Source organism: Hippocampus zosterae, chromosome 2, assembly GCF_025434085.1.
Source record: "Hippocampus zosterae strain Florida chromosome 2, ASM2543408v3, whole genome shotgun sequence".
NCBI classification, from domain to species: domain Eukaryota; kingdom Metazoa; phylum Chordata; class Actinopteri; order Syngnathiformes; family Syngnathidae; genus Hippocampus; species Hippocampus zosterae.
In genome coordinates this window covers 9,584,880-9,607,975 of record NC_067452.1, presented here as the reverse complement: position 1 = coordinate 9,607,975, position 23,096 = coordinate 9,584,880, and the positions used below count along the sequence as shown (strand labels likewise).

The following is a 23,096-nucleotide window of genomic DNA, read 5'->3' as shown; positions in this document are numbered from 1 at the left end:
AAGTTCAACGAAAAGAAGACAGAGGTGATATTGTTTGGTGCCAGTGGCCCTTGTACATTCCGTCCTGTAGACTTGGGCCCCCTGTCTCCTTATCTGAAATCAACGGTCTCAAACTTGGGCCTTAAATTGGACAGTGATTTCAAACTCGATCGGCAAATTGGTGCCGTTGTTAAATCCAGCTTCTTTCACCTTAGACAGCTGGCCAAAATAAAACCTCTCTTCTCACATGAACACTTTGAGACAGTAATTCATGCCTTTGTCACATCCCGGCTCGATTACTGCAATGCCCTTTACTTTGGAGTCAGCCGTCCTCCATTAAGCACCTTCATCCGGTCCAGAATGCCACTGCTCGCCTCTTGACTGGTACTCGTAAGAGGGAGCACATAACTCCTACTCTGGCATCCCTTCACTGGCTCCCCATTCATTTTAGAGTTATTTTCAAGATCCTCCTCTTTGTTTTCAAATCTCTGAATAATCTCGCGCCACCTTACCTCTCTGAGCTCATCCGCCCCTACACACCTGCCCGGCCCCTCAGGTCTGTGGACCAGACTTTGTTAGAAGTACCAAGAACTAAACTGAGGCTCAGAGGGGATCGAGCCTTTTCTGTTGCTGGTCCCTCTCTCTGGAATGACCTCCCATGAACATTCGGCAAGCCTCCTCGCTGCCCATCTTCAGAGCCCTCCTCAAAACTCACTTGTATTCTTTGGCATTCGACTCAGCATGACTTTATTACTGATTTGTCTTACTGTTTATTGTGCATGTTAAATTGCTCCATGTACAGCACTTTGTATGCAGTGATGGCTGTTTGAAAGTGCTCTATAAATACTGTTGACTTGACTTGTATTGTATTGTATTGTATTGTATTGTATTGTATTGTATTGTATTGTATTGTATTGTATTGTATTGTATTGTATTGTATTGTATTGTATTGTATTGTATTGTATTGTATTGTATTGTATTGTATTGTATTGTATTGTATTCGCGCTGACAATCACACTCAGGGACAATTTGGAGTGTTCCATTAACCTATAGTGCATGTTTTTGGGATGTGGGAGGAAACGGAGTACTTGGATAAAACCCACGCAGGCACGGGGAGAACATGGAAACTCCACACAGGATGGCCGGAACTGAAATCGAATCCTGAACCTCTGCACTGTAGGGCAGACGTCTTAACCAGTCAACTACCGTGCCGCCAGCAAAACAGCAGTGAGCAGCTTCTTCCTCCCATTGGTGATAAGAGAAAACAAAACACCCTCACAAGGGTAATATGTTAATGACAACAACAACAACAACAAAACTCGAGGAATGGTCACGTGATCGTTAACGTTCAAAATGCACATACACTAAGATGCAACAGGAACATATACAAATGAACAAGTACTGAATTGTGTCGACTGATGTCCACCTCACAGTACAGAGGTCATGGGTTCGATTCCAGGCCTTCCTGTGTGGAGTTTGCATGTTATTGTAAGCTTATGTTAAATTATTAATTATTTTCATTTTATATTTGAGCATTATATCATTTTATGTTATAGTCATCTAAATTATATTCTGTTTAATAATTGTTGAAACATTCTTATGTTGCTTGCGTCTGATTGGCTAAAGAGAAGCAGGAAGTGTTTTCGTGACTCAAAGGGGGTGTGTTCTCGTTCATCGTTCGGAGGTGCAGATGTTTTTTTTCTTTATTTTCTAAACTGCATTAAAGGATTCCATCTCTCCATCTGTCATTCGTAAAGAAGAGCCATCCACTGAAAAACAACGAACCCCTCAACTTGCATTATTAACCCCCCGGAATGACTGAGAGAAATCCACTGTGACCAAAATGGTCTTCTTTTACACAGCAATGATGGAAAAGAAACAACTTGTGTTGCGTGTTGCAAACATATTTCCTATTCACTTATATAATATTTTTCAAGTTGAATAATGTGAGTGAGTCACTGTCAGGATCGTAGGAAATTATAGTACACCAATTAACGCATCTATTGATCACTATGCTGGGTGTGCAGTGAAATGAACAGATCAAGGGGTCAAGCAAATCATTTGCTCGTACAACCAACTGAGAAAGTTAGCTGGACCAGTGCTACCAGTGGCAAAGTTAGTGAAGAGCCCATGTAGCTTGTATCAAAGCAACACAAAACATGTTCACTCTTATTTTTAAATACAGTACAAGGCTCGCATACTCAAGTCTAAAATCTGAGGTATGCCGTCAACTGAGTTCCTGCAGTTAAAGACACCGCTGCTGCCATCAAGTGGTCACAAAACAAGGCACATGTAAATAAAATCGAGCTCTGCAACTAGTCTGAAACCTCCTTTTTTAGTCCACAAGCATGTGAAAAGCTACATGAAATATATCTGTGAATCTTCAATATGAAATTAGCCGAGTCAGTTGCATTGGTCAAATGACATTTGAAAAACACTGGTTAAGAAGAAATACAGCGTTTAAGGGATCAACCACAAATTATTGGCAGTGCTAATTCAATTTTGGGCAGGTGGTAGAGAATATAAGAACCTTGAAGCATTGTTCAATTCAGCCCTAAAATAAGTGAATTCTTATTTTAGTGAGTGGATATCGGGTAGCTGAGAAAAGGCACACACAAAAAGGAAACTTTAGGAACTCTCTCACCATTTTCAGTACATGCATTTTCAATTTTGTGATTTTCTAGTTGACTGGAATGCGCTAAGGATCCCAGGTGTCAAACTCAAGGCGTGGGGGCCAGATCCAGCCCTCAGCATTTTGGATGTGGCCCGCAAAAGCAAATAATGTGTCTTGCCAAAGAAAACAAAACTGCATAAAGCTGCTCATTTCCTTATAAGCTTATCGACCCGCGATAGAGAGTCTAGTCCTTGTGATAATTTCAGAGAATGAAATGGCCATAAGTAGAGATATCCACATACGTTTTGGTGCTGATTCGTCACTGTTTTTGGACATTATTAGCAATGTATGTACAATGATTTTGAATGGTAGAATTGTGTCAGGTTCCTCCACTGACCCGTCCAAGATATGGGAAAAAGCGAGGGGAGGTGTGGCTAAATTCACTAGAAAGGGGCATTTTGAGATTAGTCATTTACTAATTTCTCAAAACAATTTGATACAATCGCAAGCTAATATTTCCCTGATTTGAACAGAAACAACATCCTAAATTGAGTTGGTTCATGCGAATTGGACCATCCCGGCCAGATGAACCTTTTAAAGTGATGGTGGAATTGGACACTGATGGTAAAATGGCCACATCTGAAAAGCTTCGTCCAAATATTGGCAAGACATCCTATTGGTCTTCTTGAGCTTAAAATTGGATGTATGTCGACTACAGTATTTGTGTTCATTCATCACTTCATGCTGATTTGGAGGAGTTAAATCGGTCCCAACACAAACAGCACACGATTAACGTATGTTCAAATAGGACTTCACAATCCCTTGTTTTAACACATGCCTGTAATATCCGAGCCGCTGTGTCGCCATACTCACACACGGTCAAATGAGCAGGGTCTGTACACTTGCACACCGACAGCCTCCATATTTGTTTGTTTACTCCTGAAGGTGTACTGCCCGCCCTTGGAGTCTAGTGAAAGTCATGCCGCTTGGTGCCCGCTTGGTGCAGCGCTGAAAGTGTGTCAAATGGGGGAGGCTCCTGGGCCCTGCCCGCGCTCTCCAATCGCCGTGCAGTGTCCGAGGCGGAGGACCAGCCCCCGTCTGTGCACACCCGTGCTGAGGGGAAGAGCGCGGGCCCGACACTCTGCCTACCAAAGCATAGAGTCCAAACACACACAGATACGGTTTCACTTGCTGATATAAGGCTCTGCTGGTGAGGGGTTGTTGTGTAAGATTTAGTCAGGGCTGATCCTTGTAACCCGTTAAAGATGTTTAAGTTTTTTTTTCCATTATTCCGGTGTCATGAGAGTTTTGCTTGCTGAGCCAACAGGGTTGAAGAAAAACAGTATGAGAAAACATTGCTTTGAAAAATGAAGAAAATAAAGTAGCTGTGTTTGCCCTGATTCATCCGGAAGGTAAGAGCCATTGAAAATTGGGACAAGCTGAACCGCACTGGTGTAGCATTTGACCTGCAGGTACAGTAACTCAAGCATCGAGGGTCTTGCTTGGACATGAAATAAAGTACCAGTAAACACTGCTCTAAATCTGGGGGACAAGTTGTTTTTCAAACTTTTTTGAGCCAAGGCATACTTATTTCATTGAAAAAATCTCGCGGCACACCACTAACTGAAAATGTGAGGGAAAAAAATCATAATTAACTTGTTATATTGTTGTTACTTTTACCTTTTTTAACATTAAAGAATGACATTATAACAGCTTGAATTGTAATCAATTGAACACATAGACAAAAGTATTTTATAATCTTTCATATTTATTGTTTCACTGTCATCCTGCGTTTCATGCGGCACAAATTCGCTTGTTTTTCGTGGTCGAAACACAAGGCAATTGGCTAGCTGTTGCTGCTCCTAGCGGTATGGGGGGGGGGGGGGGGGGGGACTACACAATTACCGGTACTTTCTGGGCGATGGACCGCACAGGCATACAAATTGGATATTTTCCCGCGGCACACCTGAGAATGTCTCGCGGCACAGGGTTCGAAAAACACTGTTTTACACACACACACACACACACACACACACACACACACACACACACACACACACACACACACACACACACACACACACACACACACACACACACACACACACACACACACACACACACACACACACACACACACACACACACACACACACACACACACACACACACACACACACACACACACACACACACACACACACAGACTCCGGTATATAAATAGAGAGAGAGAGAGAGAGAGAGAGAGAGAGAATCTCTTTGGCCAACTTGTTCAGCATGGGGGGGAAAGCCAATTAATGAGACCACGAGACAGAAGAGGAAGAGCCTACTACTTTCAAGAAAAGAATAATTGGATTTAAGAGACAATATCAGCACCCCAAATTAAAATGCAGGTTTAGCGCTATCTGATATTCTCATGCACAAAGCTCGAGTCTGAAACCTCCTTTCAATGTAGTAATGTGGTGACTCTGAAAGGCCTAAAACCTGCCCATAAAACGTTTTGAATACCTTGCCTGCATTTCCAACATTTTATCTTGTGAAAAGGAATTTTCTGCAATGTCAACAACAAAAACCAAAATATAGAGCGGACTGAACGTCAGCAACTTAGATAACAATTGATGTGTAATAATGACTCAATTTAACAACTTAATTGATCTCAGCAGTGTCAAAACAGCTTGTGGTTGTCAATCATTCAGTACAATCTCACAACAGTAGTTTAAGTCAGGCTTTATAGGTAGCTGGAAAGCGTGATCAATCTTCTGTTTATCTATTGCAGGGGTGGCCAACAACGCGCTTAAAACACAGAACGTACTGCGTCAGTCTATCATCAATCCCATTACTTGATTGACAGTACACTTGATTGGGCAACCAATCAGATGACTGAATCACCGCTCATGCGCAGACAACGGCACTAAGTGCTAAGCTAGTCAGCGAATTACCTCTGTCTTTAAGGCAGAGGTGCCCAATACGTCGATCACAATCGACCAAGAGCCAGTGTGTGTGTGTGTGTGTGTGTGTGTGTGTGTGTGTGTGTGTGTGTGTGTGTGTGTGTGTGTGTCTCTTTGCAGTAACACAGTAAAAAAATTTGGCTCTTAGGCTCTGACTGGTTGGCAACCCCTGATCTATTGGAAACCCAGTCGGTGGAGTTTTAATTATTCTTCCAGCAGGGGGCAACGTTCACGCATCAGCCATTGTACATCAAATCTTGATCGTTTCTCATTGATCATCTCCTCACAAAGACAGACTAGTGGTGCAATAATGAGAAAGAACACACCCTGAAGGGAAATACTAGACCCTTGTTCTTTCTACTATGGCCAGGCGATCACAAGAGACCCTGAAACCTCCCATCCATGATGCAGGTCATTACGACCATCTGTGACATACGGGCCATTTGTTGTCCCAGAGTGTTGGTTTTGCCATGCATTTCCCAACAGAGTGAACAAGGTGATGATAAGTATTAGTGTGAAATACACTATGAACAATCAATTTTCAAGGCTTTACTCTCACTAGCAATGAAGTGTTAAAAAAAAGGCACGCAGCTGACTTCACAAACAGCTGTAGGGAGAAGCTTTGTGTTTGCCAAAGGACTGGACAGGACTGTCAACTCAATAATTCCTAAGTGAAGTACTGTACTGTAAACACGCGCAAACATGGCAAAAGTAGGAATACACTTTTCCTTGATGGTAATTGATCAGAAAGGATGAACTGTTGAAGCCTTTAAAATGGATGACGAGGTTCATTTGGTTAATCCCAAGAAGAGCTGGCAGCCTTGAACTTGCCACGTCCAAATCTTGTAATTTGGTTCCCAGAGTGCGCTTCACGGTTTCCATCAGTTGTTTGAGGGGGACAGCACAGCTTCCTGCCATTTCTTTCTCTGTTTTTGCTTGAGAAGTGGCATCCAAGGACGGACACGCTTCAAGGCAAACTGCTTGTGGCTTGTTAGAATGAGGATGTAACGCATCAACTAAGAAATTGGCACATTATCTGAATTTGCCCTTGTGCATTTTTAGAGGAACATGGGTGGTGAGCAGCATCGCTTATCACTACGATCACGGAAGATTTTCCAAGTGCTTTCAAAGGTGAGCATACCGTTAGCCTTCATTGAGACGGCATAAATTTCAATTAGTATTCTTCATACGGTACTGGAAGTAGCTTTTCTGCTTGGACATTTTCAGGAAAAAAGGTCCATCGTAAGGCAGTGGCGGACCCTGAGGGCCAGCAACGCCTTCCCTGCTGGCCTCAACATTCATACAATACCATAAATTTAATTCATGTTATTTTTAGAGCTGTCAGTTTAGTGCGTTTTTATTGGCATTAATTTAAATGAATTTTAACGGGATTATTTTTTTCTCACGAGGTTAACGCGGCACACGTCACAAGCGGATGTTTCGTTGCTCTATAAATACACCAGAACAAAACAACAAGCGCGCTGCAGAAGTCTACGCCCATGTCTGTTTTGCCAGCCACTGCAGCACGAGACACCGAAAACTGATACTTACAGAGTTTATGAATGGAAAGTTTACTTTTAAAAAGTTGCCCGATTGCTCCACTGACAAGACCAAAGTTATCTGTTCTCCTCTCTCTCTGTATCATACAGGTATACGATGTATGCCACTGACACGATTGTTACTTGTTTGGAACTATTTTGTGTGAAAGGTTACAGTGTTCTGCATCCATATAAATAGAGCGGGTGGGGCTTCTCTGTGTTTGTCTAACAATGGTAGCGACCTAGCGAAAATAAAACGTCTCCAGTGTTGTCATCGAACCAAGTGTAGTCATTCGAAATGAGGTCTACACAAAAACTGTACAGAGACTTCCGCACAAGAAGGACCAACACAATCAACATAGGCTGACTGTGTTAGGGGGAGTGACCCCCCCCCCTTTCAGAATGGTTTGCCCCAGCAGCACGGGTGAAGTGCGTGCGCTTTTTTGTACGGCGGGCAGTTTTGAATACAGCGGCACATAATGAACACTGGTGTCCAGGGTCTCGTTATTCTTCAACAAACATACAGAAACAGACTGCTGTGTTCACAGTAAACTTGAGAAAAACGAAGTATGTAACCATGGTTTAAATCTACTATAGGCTGAGTACTAGTTTACCTTAGATGTGCACTTTATAATGTTATATTGCTCTGTTTTGATTTTATAAAAAAAGCTGTTAAAGCAGCTGTTGTGTGACAAAATATTGTTTTCACTGTTGTTGATGGACAGTAATATTGTGTGAGAGATTATGTGTGAATAACTGCTCCAAGTGAAAAATGTTCATGTAAAATTGAAAATCGAAATTGTTATTTCAGTAAATATTTGCATTTGGCACATAGAAAACTGATTCATGACTCCATGTTGATGAGAGCATTAAAATGGGGGAAAAATAGGACAAAAAATGTAAAAGGAAATTCAGAGACGATAAAAAATGTTTGAGTAATCACAATTAATTTTTTAGTCCATTTGAGTTAATTATGACACTTGCATTTTGAATTAGATTAAATATTTTAATAATAATAATAATAATAATAATAATAATAATACATTTTATTTGAAAGCGCTTTTCATCTCACTCAAAGACAATTTACAAGAGCATAAAAACACAGGATAAAAATGTGCATTTAAAACAAGCATACATAATTTACAAAAGCATATTTGGATGAACAAAAGAAAAATTGGTAAAAGAGATTAAAAGGTATTAAAAGCATAGCGGAACAGGTGAGTTTTTAGGGATGATTTGAAGGATTGGAAGTCAGTACAGTTGCGGATGTGTTGTGGTAGAGCGTTCCAGAGGGTGGGGGCGGCGACAGAGAAGGCTCGGTCCCCCCACGTTTTGAGCTTGGTCACGGGGATGGCGAGGAGGTTTGTGTTTGAGGAGCGGAGATTGCGGGAAGGAGTGTATTGGTAAAGAAGGTCGGAAAGATAGGAGGGGGCCTGATTGTGAAGGGCTTTATAGGTGAGTAGGAGCAGTTTAAATTGATCATTTGACAGCTCTAGTTATTTCATTTTCATAAATATGTAAACCAAAATTATTCTCTGCATTCTTTACGTCATATTATTTCCGCTTAGTTGAGTGGCTTTCACCACTCGATAAATAACTTATTTATTATGATATAATTTTTAACCAATCATATTTCAGCTAGCTTATGTTGCCAGGTAAATTAAACTTACTTGGGGCCTTCAGATTAAACAGAGCAGGCCCCTGTGCGAAGTAAATGAAGGGGCACAGTCAGGTTGCAATAGCCAATCAGTTCACGATTCAGCGCACCGGGGCCAGCTAAAATGCCTTACGTCGAGACTGGACATGCGCGTTTGGATTAGCGGCTGCTAGAGGGAGCTATCGGTGCATTTTAACCCAAAATGGCCGAAGAAGAAGACGTTGATCTGGTTGCAGAACTACTTTCCACAGAATTTTCAAGACAGACCTTCCACGAAAAGCTAGATATTGTGCGGAGAGGTCGCCCAACTCCTGCGCTAGCTAGCCTCTGCCAGCAAAGAAAAGTCCATGTCCATGATTTTCTGACGAGAAATCATGAACGGTACCCGTGGCTCACAGCCTCTGAGAAACGCTGCAAATTGTACTGCTGGGAATGCCTATTGCTCACAACGGACCGATTTGGTGTTTGGAGCAACACTGGATTTACCCATTTACGTAAGTTGTTTTTACCAAGGCAGCAAGGAAACATCAGAGCACGGCTGGGCACTTACAAACTGCGGTGCATTTAAAAACGTTTGGGGACACTAGCGCAGATGTGCAGCTCAGTCAACAAGCACTACATTGGTGAGTAAATGAACTTTATTTTACATTTCTTCTTGTCATTTTATTTCGTTAGTATAAAATTAATGGTAACGAAATTTTAAAGAAAATCAAATAAATCTACTCACTTGTAATTTATAATGGCGCATTGTAGTCCCCTTCGTGCACTAGAGTTCGTTCAATCTCAGCTGCTCAACGTCGTCAGTTATTTGCTGTTGTATAGCCGATTCTCAAAATGCAAATGATCTGTTTACTTTATTTTCAAAGAATAGTTTGTTTTGTTATTGTTTGGTTGGTGTCTTATATGAAACTTCAACATTGCGCAATTTATTGGACAGACTTGTTTAAGATCACACAGCGTAATTTTGGTGGCATTTTATTCAGTATTTTAAATTATCTTTTTATATTTGACAATATCTATAAATTTAGTTTCCTGCTCTTAATTGTGAATGCAGATGTGATGATTTTAAGTGCTCCTGAAATTAAGTGCTGCTTGACAAGCCTCTACTGTATTGTGTTAATGTATGTGACGTCACTGAAGGCCTAAGGTTGAAATGCACGGCCCGCCACTGTCGTAAGGTCTTGAGAGAAGTGCATATTAGCCTGCGTTTATCAATGCATGTGCGGTGTCATCCTTCTGACAGTTACCAAATAATTTTCTTGTGCCGACTAAAAGTAAACAGCGCCGAGATTAAGGCTTATCTCACCGATACATCACTTTAAGTGTTGAAGAAGAAGCCTGAGGCTTGGGAGCGTGCCACAGATGCGGAAGGCTTCTCTTGTGTAGTGCCTGTCCTCAAAACACATGATTCCAAAGATCTGAACAGCCACAAGGCCAGTGGCGATAACATCAGATATGATGAAGACACTGCAGGGAGCTGGCCCTTGCTGAGACCATCAACACATTTGCCGCTATTTGCCTACCAGCCTTGTATTGGAGGTTAAAGGCCATCTTCCTCCTGCGGCAAGCGCATTTTCAACTCCAGAAACCTGGCTAAGGATCAAGTTCTTGGGTTTCTCCAGTGATTTCAACAACATCCAGCCTCGCATCTGAGGGACAAACTGTATTTTGTAAGACCATGCTGGTGAGGATAAGCGGTTCAGGTAATGGATGGATTTTTGGTCAGCATTACAAGAGTCTACGTATGCACCAGTCTTCTGGTACAAGCGTCGACTTACTGTGCGGCTTCCCCTGCTGCCACATGCCGAATCTTTCTCGCCATTTTGCCATCACTGGCCTCATCGAGAATGATGATGACAGGAAAGGATAGAGAACTAACTGTGACCCTCCTGGTAAGCACCTCCTCATCAAGACAGCGGAAACGTAGAAGCCGGTGGTGTATTTCTGTAGATACATCCTAATCCATAGTGGCAACAGTCATTTTTCAGAGAATGTGTCCGACTGGAATGGCAGCTGGGCTGCAGCATCTCGGCCGTTGACAGAGGAAAACTAGAAAGACTGATAAAGGGAGGTCATATGTCTACGCTTGTACCAAGGATGAGAGAGAGGAGCATGGTAGTAGAGTTATCATCTCTAATGGATAACTCTCACGCAATGCACGGCATGCGCATGTGTGTGCACGCCTACCAGTCGGTCACTTTTCCTCTTTAATTACCGGTAATCGCAAAACACTATAAAAAATAACTAAAATGGTTTTAATGTCTTTCTCTGTGCGACTCCTGTTAGTACGAAGCGGACTTGTTTTCATTTCGTTATGGAGAACTGGTTGGAACAGGTATGGCTAGACCAGTGTTCCATGAGCATATTTTCAACATTTTTAAGGACCTTGGAAAGATTCATTCATTCATCTTCCGAACCGCTTGATCCTCACTAGGGTTGCGGGGGGTGCCAGAGCCTATCCCAGCTGTCTCCGGGCAGTAGGCGGGGGACACCCTGAATCGGTTGCCAGCCAATCACAGGGCACACAGAGACGAACAACCATCCACGCTCACACTCACACCTAGGGACCTGCCACGCATGTTTTTGGAATGTGGGAGGAAACCGGAGCACCCGGAGAAAACCCACACCGACCCGGGGAGAACATGTAAACTCCACACAGGGAGGCCGTAGCTGGAATCGAACCCGGTACCTCTGCACTGTGAAGCCAATGTGCTAACCACTGGACTACCGGGCCGCCCCTTGGAAAGATGTCAGACAAATTCAAAGCTGTGTGTAAAAATCATCCTCCAAGTCCTGGACACTGCTCGCCATTGAATGTACTGTGTTGTATAGCGCAATGAAATTGTACAGTGTCTCTGTAGCGTAGCGTGCTGGTCAGCTACGAAAATGTCACTTCCAGCAACCGCGCGCTGGCGAGAGTAACTATCCCCTACAATGCCCCAAGCGTTAGTCTAGTTGTTTTTTTGTTTTTTTTGGGGGGGGGGGGGTTGCATTGCTGAAAATATAAATTAGTTTTAATAATTGGATGTTATGTGTGATTAATTTTGTTGCTTAATCTTGATTAATGGACAGGTAGGTTACACCCTGGACTGCTTGTTAGTCAGTTACAGGGCATAGACAAAGAACCATTCACACACATTCATATACTGTATAGAGATATAATTTGGAGTCCTCAACAAAAGCTAACTAACATGCATGATTTTAGAATGTGAGAGGAAGCTGACGTACCAAAAGAAACACACAAGCATGGGGAGAACATGCAAACTTAGGACCTCAGTCCTATGAGGCAGACATGGTAACCATGAATCTACTGTGCTGCCCTTTATTTACAAACACCCACCAGCCACAATTGAGAGCATCTAATTCTCCCCGTATACGTTTACTATTTTATTCATTATTCAAGTACAATACAATACAATACAATACATGCCGATTTATAGAGCACTTTCACAACAGCGGCAGCTGTAACAAAGCGCTTAACAAAACAGTTCACATCAAGTAAAAGCGTAAACACAACACATAAAACACGGACAGTCGTGCAGTCCTAACCACTTTTCCGTCACACACTTTGTTGTACAGTTGGCAGTTGGCACTTACTGAGTACGACTGTACATTTTCCCCCCTTGATTGCTTTTATTGTTTCTTATAGCAAGAAAGTTGCCATTTGAAATGAATTTAGTTTTGCATTAGGTCTGTGGTCTTTTTTTGTTTGTTTGTGTGTTTTTACAAAATTAAACAACTGAATGAACATCCTCTGAGACTGGTGATTACATAATTTTTGCCAGAAATCAACTATTTTTGATGCACCTCCAGTTCATGCTCCGATTTCCCTCGAGGTACAGCTTATTTGCAGAAATGTGAATACAGAGTACCTTTTAAAGTTTTTTCATAACAAAAGCACCGTATCATATATTATCAGCAGGCAAGATGGCAATCCCCTTCGCCAGTTCTGTAAATCATATGCAAAACGCGTCATAGTGCGGCTGTTTTAAAATACCGTAGGAATAAAAGAAAGCCATCAGAATCTATTTAATTCACTCATAGTCTTGAATAATGACCACCATGCAATAATTATGACAGGACCCTCAAAGCAGTGTCATGCTACAACTTGTCCAGGAATATTCAGCAATTTTTCTACCTTTGAGTAGCACCATTAACAATAGTAAAAATAATAACATGGGTAAAAATGCATTATTTGTCTTGATGAGCACTCCATGTTTTGAACCACATTTTGCGCTCTGGTTCTACAAGTCACACCAAGTTCCACTCGAGTCGCAATGCCAAGGCTCTGCCTCAGGTTGTCATCGTAACAAAAGCCATCTTTGCCACATCCCCGACAGTATAGAGAGTGGGATATAAAACCCTCAAAATGGGCTAATTTAAGCAAGACAAATAAAAGACTTTGGCAAGATTTCTATATTTCTGATCCTCAGGGCATTTTGACAAAAGGATATCACAGACACGTTATTAAGACACATGGGAACTATTCTAAATTGTACAAGAAAATTGATTCTAACTGTGGTAAATAACTGAAAGGGGAATCACAGCCACATTTAGCAAGAGGGATTATCTTGTGACACACTGTGACCATAAACCATTCATTCTGCTTTTGAACTGACTCTACAATTTTTTTTCTGCCTGGAATAAATGTAAATACATTTTGGTAGGACCTAGTTCAGTAGTCTCCCTGAGCTAGACTATTCGATTACATCTCGATCACACGAATAACAGATTAAAACTGAACCTTAAGGTCAGCCTGTGCATAGAGAATTAAAGTTTTTTCTGCAATAATTCCACTCCGGCTGGAATTTGAATAGGAAATGGGTGTCATAATTATCATCCTCAAGCTCACTCATTTTCAGAAATCACACCTTCAGTGCTAAATTTAAACATGTTCTTTACACAGCGGAGACGACAAGTTTCACTGGCTCATCTACATTAAGCACTAAGTCTGGAGCTTGAGCATTTCTCAAAATAATAAAGACAAAGAGGGAGAATGAGCGAGAGAGAGAAGATATGTGAGAAGATATTTCTCAAAAAAATGCACAAACAGAACACGTGCTCATTACAACACATCTGACAGGTCGGCGAGCGCTCTAACTTATTGTATCAACCCAACCAATAGTCATCAGACTGTTCACATGCTGGGTCAGTGTCATGTGATCCAAGGAGGAAGTGGGCTCACATGAGGCAAATAAAATGGCATTAGATGAAATTTTCTGCAATGCCCCCGACGCTGAGCAGTCTTCCCGTGCTTTATCTCTATTCAATACCACCAACAGCGAAGTGCCACTCTGCTGGCTTCGATGTGTATGGAACAAATAAATGTAAAGACATTTCGCCCATGAAAAATGTTGAACCGGGTAAAAAGTGACGACTGCCCAGACGAGCAGTGCTTTCATTGAGAGTGAATTTTTTTGCCACACACGAAAAGCACAAAAAATGTTTTTTTTAAAAAGCCATGGCAAATCTAGAGCAAAATCTGATGATATTAGGGGGCACAAAGCGAGCATGACTCTTAAAAAACATGTGCAATAAGATCTCTATGTGGACACAGTGGGGTTCTGTCTTCACTACATTTGGCCCTGACAATGGGGTCATGGATAGGCTAAGCAGACAACATTCTGCTGCAAGACATCACTGTTCATCCTCAATATCACGGCAAACGTGACATAGGCATGCTGTTAAGTTTCACAAGAAGACAGTTACATCACAGCTACCGTGCAGAGTTTTTCGGCCACACTGAGGGAAGCCATGTTGTCTTGACTTTACTTGTACTGACATTAAAAACAAAAAGTCACTATTTAGATGATTTGATATGACTTACAACAAACATTTCTACCCATTGTGAGGCAGTAGGGAACCAACATACAATTCAGATTTCATATTCATTCATGGGTCATACTAAATATAGGCAGAAGAACTGGCTGATTGAAGCGGAGGCTGATTGAACAAAGTGAAACGTTTAATATACACTACCGTGGGCGTGTGGTGAATGACAAACCAAGGAGACGAAAGTGAGCCACGTCTCGTTTAGTATCCTCACAAAACGGATTATTTACAGAGCAAGGAGCAAGCTACTCTCCTTCAACACTGAAATGTCTATCATCCCTTTTAACCAAGTCCCCTCCCCTAAAGGGTCAGAAAGAATGTCTCTCGTTTGTCGATCGCCACACAGCCCCTCCAAGAATTCACCGCAACAAAAGTGTACAATCGAACAGGTAATGATGAACAACGTCAAGAAAAACAGTCAATGCAGTAGAGGGCTGCACAAGCAACCAGAATGTCTGTGCTTAGCAGGAGGATTTTCTGGGGCCAGGGGTTGCTTTGGAGCCCGGGTTGGGCCGGAGACCGCAGAGGGTGGGCGCCCTGGTGTTTCCATGGCTCTTTGAAACTGCAGGGTTTGCGTCTGCCCGTTGTCTCGAGTCAGCGGACCAGAGGCTACTGAGGTACCTAGGACTAAGGGGAGGCTCAGAGAGGATTGAGCCTTTTCTGTTGCTCTTATTTCCCTTCGGAAAGTTCAATATTAGAGAAGACCCCTCTCTGTCCATTTTTAAAACTCATTTTTCAACATTTTTATTCTATGGCTTTTATCCAGTATGATACTTGGGCTTTTTCTCGTGTTTTATGGTGTCCTGTGTATTTGTGTTCGTCTTGCTTGACGTACGGATGGATGGATGGTCTTTTTTAATGCAAGACTGATTTTTACTCCATGTACAGAACTTTGTATGCAGCAATGGTTTTAATGTGCTGTATAAATAAATAAAGTTGAGTGGTGTTATTCTGAGGCTTTACTCAATAAAAAGTTCTCCCGAATGTTCTCAACCTCCGCTTCAAATGGAACAAACAGTCTTCTTGAAAACTGTCTTTTTAACTGTTTGTTGTATATAAATAGTTGGGTCACTGAGAATGTGTCTATGAGCGGGGCATTCAGAATTTTGAAAATTGTGCACATTCATCCAACCATCCATCCAGCGCGTCATCTTTTATCCTGCTGAGGGTTTCAAGGGAGCTGACTGTGTGAAATGCAGACTAGATTCTGAACAAGTTTATCCACACAATTTGGCTCATTTACATAATAATTGGCCCACATCTAGTTTCTTGACTCTCCTACGAAGAACCGTGCTTTTCTAAACATGGGAGAACTACAGTGTTTGAAACCCAACCTTTTCAAAGCCAAAGAGTAAGCATCGCTGCATTGAGTTTTGGAATGCTCAAATTAGCAGAAGCTTCTGGTAAATGGCATGTACTTGAAAACTCAGTGAAAGGATCGGTGAGAGGTATCTGTGTTAGTTTATGTGTACGCTGAAGTTAACAGTTTGGCATTTCCATAGTCACCTCTTTTTCGGAGGAACAATTCATGTCTTATTTGCTAGAAGACTCAAATATGTGTCTTTTTTGTTCAGGCAACAGCCATGTCAAATGTAGAAATGCTGCTTTGGTGCAATCCTGTGGCCAAGGAAGTTTGTTGGAGTAAGGTGAGGCACTTCATTTTGTCAGGCTACAACTTTTTCGAACAGAAAAAAATGGCTGAAAGCATTTTGTGGCATTTCTAGGAAATGACATATATTTTTGGGGAGAAAACAATTACTCACGCATTTTTATTTGTGGCAGTCACTTGGTTGGAGTCAAATCACACCATCTTGTATCAGACCATTTTATGTTTAGAGAGCATCAACGTGCTCAAGTTGCTGACTACTTTCTAGTCAGTCAACATAGAGAATGTTTTTCATGTCCTGGGTCACAAAAGTAGCGTTTGAAATTAACTACTTTGTGAGACATAATTGCTCCATTATGAATAGAAAAAATGCCACAGGAATGGGGTTCATGTTCATTAATAATAAAAATTATTATTATTATGATTATAAATAAAAGAAGAAGTAGAAGATCTATCAATCCATCCATTTTCTGATCTGCTTATCCTGACCACGGCCGCAGGTGCGCTGCAGCCTATCCCAGCTGTCCTCAGGCAATCGCAGGGGTACACCCTGAACTGGTCGACAGCCAATCACAGGGTGTACATCGACAAACAACCACACAGGCACGGGGAGTACATGCAAGCTCCACACAGGAAGGCCAGGGCCTGATTCAAACCCATGACCTCTGTACTGTGAGGCGGATGTGCTCACCAGTTCCCACCATACTGCCTCATAAATAGTTCTTTATTGTATTATATTATATTATATTATATTATATTATATTATATTATGTGCACGGTGTCGAGTGGTTAGCATGTCTGCCTCACAGTGCATAGGTGCAGGGTTCGATTGTGGCTCGGGCCTTCCTGTGCATAGTTTGCATGTTCTCCCCGCGCCTGCGTTGGTTTTCTTCCACATTCCAAAAACATGAATGTCAGGAACACTCTAATTTGTCCCTAGGTGTGATTGTGAGCACGAATGGTTGTTTGTCTTTGTGTCCCCTGCGATGGGCTGGCAACCAGTTCGGGGTGTACCCTGCCTATTGCCCGAAGACAGCCGGGATAGGCTCCAGCCCACCCACGACCCTTGTGAGGATAAACGGATTAGAAAATGTATGGCAAGGTGGATGGATTATATCAGATCGTATATTGTACTATGTTATATGATATTATTTTCTATTATATTGGATGTGGGTGAGGAGCATCCGTTACACTCTGACCTGTCTGATCACCCCGAGCTAAAATGTGAAGTGGATGTTAACAAGACAACACCCAAATGTTGCATAACAGCGTGCGGCCAGAAAAAAAAAAAACATAAACAATGAGCTGCGCTCTGGGTCAGCGGGAAGCCCATAACTCGCCCCAACAGCACCTTACGTGAGGTCTTTGGCCTCATTATCACGGAAACACCAAAACCACCTCAACGTGCCAAATAACTATACTGACCTGCATTTCAAGGGCTGACTCTTTAGCTCGTAGTATGTTTTTGGCTCCTCTTGTAAGTCTTCTCCATCATCGAAGTCGGGAACTATTCCTGATTCTGACTGCATACTTGAAGATGTCAACTTTTAACGGCGGAGAACTCGTAAAAACAGCTTTGCGTGGCGTCGTACGTCGACCCTGTGAAGCACTGACACCGCAAACTACATCTGTCCGGCACCCGGAGCTATGTAGTCCTGAACGCGGAGCCGCCAACCGACTGCCGGCACTGTCAGGTGCAAGTAAAATACAATGACCGACATGCATCGCGGCTGTCAATGTCATCGTGTACCCGATTGGTCGCTCTGTTGCTTTTTCACCAATTTTTCACATTTTGATTTTTGCATGACAGAAGCTTAACTGCAGCAATGTTCATAAGTTTTGTACAACAGCCCTCTGTCGTCTATCAACATGTACGTAAGCGTTGAGGGCACGTGAAAATCGCCAACTTTTGTTCACTATTTTTGCAGCCTTCAAGTCTGGTAATTAGTATAGGAAATAACCAAACTGAGCGCCCTGTAGCCGTGCAGACGAAAACAATTCCCAAAGAATTCCTGTGCAATATGCTTTTAACCGATATGGAAATTAACATTATGTAACACTTTGTTACGAGTATTTTATTTTCAGGTATAACCTAGCTAATCAAGTATTTATTTAGCGGACAACTTATTGCATCTATTTCCCAAATTTAAACGAACGGGTGTGGTGTATATATACAGCTTTGCTGTGTGTGTGTGTGTGTGTGTGTGTGTGTGTATGTGTGTATATATATATATATATATATATATATATATATATATATATATATATATATATATATATATATATATATATATATATATATATATATATATATATATATATATATATATATATATATATATATATATTCATTCATTCATTCATCTTCCGAGCCGCTTGATCCTCACTAGGGTCGCGGGGGGTGCTGGAGCTTATCCCAGCCGTCTTCGGGCAGTATGCGGGGGACACCCTGAATCGGTTGCCAGCCAATCGCAGGGCACACAGAAACGAACAACCATTCGCACTCACACTCACAACTAGGGACAATTTAGAGCGCCCAATCTGCCTGCCATGCATGTTTTTTGGAATGTGGGAGGAAACCGGAGCACCCGGAGAAAACCCACACAGGCCTGGGGAGAACATGCAAACTCCACACAGGGAGGCCGGAGCTGGAATCGAACCCGGTACCTCTGCACTGTGAAGCCGACGTGCTAACCACTGGGCTACCGGGCCGCCCTATATATATATATATATATATATATATATATATATATATATATATATATATATATATATATATATATATATATATATATATATATATATATATTGCCCCTTTTTTATAATGTAAGCTATTATTTAACAGTATGATATTGTAGGCACCAAGGATGATTTGTGATAAATACGTTTTGTTCTCCATCCATCCATCCATCCATCCATTTTCTAATCACCCTCACAAGGGTCGTGAGCGCGCTGGAGCTGATATCCCATCTGTCGGGCAGTAGGTGGGGAACACCCCGGACTGGTTGCCAGCCAATTGCAATGTTTTGTTCTGTGCCAGCCAAAATACAACAATGCTTCTGACATTCTCAAATTTTCAGTCCAATCTGGGAAAAAAACGTAATGTTGTCGTCGCTGGCTAATTTAGCATGTTTGTTAGTCTCCTTACAACATAAGGTATGGGAATAAATTGTTTTGACAGCATACTGCCAAGTCCAGCCAACGCTACAGCACTTGCAAGAGTTACATGTGACGTGTAACGTGAGTGGTGTATTATTATTATTATTATTATACGTAAGTATGAGAAGCACACCACTATGGAAATGATTGAAGAGTGAAGCAAGGGAAATTATTTTGTGTGCAGAGACCTTTTCAAGTTATCAGAACGAGTAGCTGTTGTATAGCATTAAAAATAATATATACTGTATATTGTCTTACTTTTGTGTTTACTCATCTCTTGGTACAGTTTTATACTTTTACTTAAGTAAAGCAGCTAGTACTACCAAAGTCTTCCTTCTACACAATTATCTGTACTTAGACTGTGAGTACTATAGTGTTTGACAGCTGCGGAGCAAGAACAAGAACGAAAGCAAGTATGACGTCGTTGCTCTGTTCTAAAAGTTTCGTTTGTGCAGTGGACACGCACCGAACACTTGGTGGCAGTATAAAGCAATTAAAGCCGTGTTGAAGGCCACACTCTATTCCGCTTGAAGGAAAAATCATCCATCCTTCCATCCATTCATCTATCCACCCATCCATTTTCTGATCCGCTTATCCTCACAAAGGTCACGGGGCGTGCTGGTGCCTATCCCAGCTGTCTTCGGGCAACTGGTACACCCTCAACTGGTTGCCAGCCAATCGCAGGGCACTCAAAGACCTGAAGGAAAATCAATATTTGCATTTATTCATCCTGCAGAACCGGTTGAAGTCTGCTTGTTACCCAATAAAATATGATACAAATAAAACGACGACCAAATACACCACTTAACGGCATGTAAGGTTATTATTATCAAGCCACAGTTGACAGGCACACATAGACACATTTGTTATTGATGAATAGAGGCACTCATTACCCAAAGTCACCAATTGAGGGAGGCCCCCATACTTGCAAAGCCCTTTGTAATGTGCTCCAAGGGGAAAACTATACATACATTAGAAATAATTAATCTTTTATTGGCTGCCTCAGAATGAATCGCACAATAAAAAAAGTCCTGAAATCAAAATACAGTATGTGCTTCTGGCAGCCATATTGAATATGTTGCTGTTATGCTTGCAGCTACTTTACTTTGCCCCATAATCGCATACTTTACATACAGCTTTTCTGTTGGCAGTAATGAAATTGAAACATTGTTTGCACAGTATTAATGAGCGGTGACAAAACAGCAAACATGGCTGACGAATGAGCTGAAATTAAACAAACAACACAAGGTAGACGCTCCTATTCAGGTGTGAAGAGGGAGGCTGGCGTCACGAAAGCACCTTAAACTGAATACAGCTCAGAGATGAGTACTTGGAGTACTTTTTGTGTGTCACTGTCAAACCAGGACCTGAAAATGCAAAAGAAGATAGCTTTAGCAGATGGGTGTTTTGCAGTGTTAAAGTTGTTCAATACATTTGTTTATGAAATGACAGATGGAGAGCACTCCCTCTTTTTTGAATGTCTCAACAACAAACATCTGGGATCAGTTTATTTATTTGTTTATTTATTTATGTATTTACTTACCGGTACTTATTTTGGGGGATCGTCTGGATTCGTTTGTGAAGTCGGTGTTCTTTTTCCTAGTGTGGAAGTGGCAAAAAAGTGACAAAACCTTAAGCAAGCAGAAGAAAAAGTACGACTGATTTCCCTTACTACTAATACCTTGCTGGGGACAAAACTCTGTCAAGATGCCACAAGGGTAAAACTTGTTGAAATCCCAATGGTAGAGTTCTACCTCATAATGACAAAGATCGCTGAACATAGGCTATATAAAATGTTTTCAGACACATGGGAATATAAGTAAAACTGAATTGTGAAGTACGTACTCAGTCGTATGTATTTTGAAAAAGATTACATGGCACTCTCACAGTTGTCGTTTTAGAATGTGGCAAAAGCTTAAATTCTTAATGAGGGTAATGAGGGTCTTTTGTTGATGAGCGTGTTCCCGGAGGAGACTGACTGGACAGATGGTTCTGGGGGATCTTAATGAGATAATTATTCATGTCTGATATCACAATGCCAAGAGCAAGAAGGGGGTGCGGGTGCCGGGGAAGCACCAGTCAGCATAAAGGCTCTCTGCGTACAGTATAGCTGCACTGTTGTCTTGTGATATGGAAGTTATCTGCTACATGAGCCCAAATTATGTTTTTTGTGACTTCATTGAAGCAACACGAAAATGACCTGTGGAGTACTTGTAAGAGATCGTCATGAATATTTCAGCAACCTTAGCACCTTGTATTGAGGCCACCAAATGGGAAACAAACACCAACAATCTTAACCTCGAGATGCATGACCGACCTATACCTACACTTTTCCATGAGTGAGATCAAAAATGACCCCAATGAGAATGAATGCTGCATTTTATGCTGTAAATTGGAAGAAAGGTCTCCCATTTTGGTTAAAGATGATGATTTTTATTATATTTTGGTCATCTAAAGATTTCTTCAATATTCAACATATGAAATGATTACTGTATTTTTATTGACATTGCATTACAAAACAGCATTGACTTAGTGCAGTGGTTCTTAACCTGGGTTCGATCGAAACCCAGGGGTTCTGTGAATCGGTCTCAGGGGTTCTATGCAGCCTCTGTCATGGAGGTTAAGACACACCTGACTCAACATGTCAATTAGTTATGACACGCCCGCTTGGCCATCACTGACTGCAGATGATCCCTTGACATTGGTTGTCCAATCAGTGCTGATTGAAATTGAGTTCGCTCAGTAGTCAACGTGTGACTGTCATGAGAGTACGTCATGTTTTTTTTTTTTTGAATGTTTTAATACATGCTAACTATGTCGAGCAAAAAATAACAAACAAAAAACAAAGTGGTCGGACGAATATGTACCATATGGATTTGCATGCATCATGGGACGTGATGGGTCTCAACATCCTATCTGCATCATTTGTTATGCCAAGTTGAGCAACTCTAGTCTTGCACCGGCAATACTGAAGGAACACTTCTTGAATTTTTATTTTTCAGGAATGAACGGTTCGATGAATGTGCATATGCACTGGTTGGGCTCTCTGGCCTACAAGTATTTTTCATCAAGCGGAGAGAGTAGATTTCTACATGACCCCGCAACTCTTAATGGTCTGGCAACTCCAAGTGGACAATAGTCCAGATGTGGTTTATCTGAGATGTCAAACCCCGATTCTAAGCCTGTAAGAGGTTCTACTGAACGTCTATCAGCATCATTTGTACAGCAAGTTCTCAAGGAATCATAGCAACCGTAGCTTTAGATAACATTTCTCACACACACACAAACACACACATATGTGTAAATTATATATATACATATATATATATATATATATATATATATAATGGAACAAAAATATTTATTTAATATTACTTTCATTATTTTAATCGTATATACTCTGTGTCTATTTTAGATACTGTACAATGGGATCCAATAGTTGACAATCTATACAATTAAAAACTGTAAAAATAATATATTTGACAGTAATGCCCAGACTTAAAATACAGTTAGACATGTATTACCATATGTTTATCATTGTGATTGTAATTGTAATATAATTGTGATTGTAGTGTAGTGTGGTAGGCGACTGGTTACCACGTCCACCTCACAGTGCAGAGGTCTGGCCTTCCTGTGTGGTGTTTGCATGTTCTCCTCATGCATGCGTGGGTTTTCTTCAAGTACTCTGGTTTCCTCCCACATTGCAAAAACATGGATGGTAGATTAATGGAAATCTCAAAATTGTCCTTCGGTGTGATTGTGA

The 23,096-nt window shown here is 41.4% G+C and overlaps 1 protein-coding gene across 1 annotated transcript in view; it reads right to left on the bottom strand.

Annotated features, from left to right (window-relative positions):
* The window catches only part of mitfb (melanocyte inducing transcription factor b), a 52,232-nt gene extending 34,394 nt beyond the window's left edge, over positions 1-17,838 (bottom strand). The window contains exon 1 of the mRNA XM_052056662.1: positions 17,600-17,838. Within this exon, the coding sequence (XP_051912622.1) occupies positions 17,600-17,703 (104 nt within the window). The 5' untranslated portion in view covers positions 17,704-17,838. The remainder of the gene's footprint in view (positions 1-17,599) is intronic.
* Between the last annotated feature and the right edge of the window lie 5,258 nt (positions 17,839-23,096).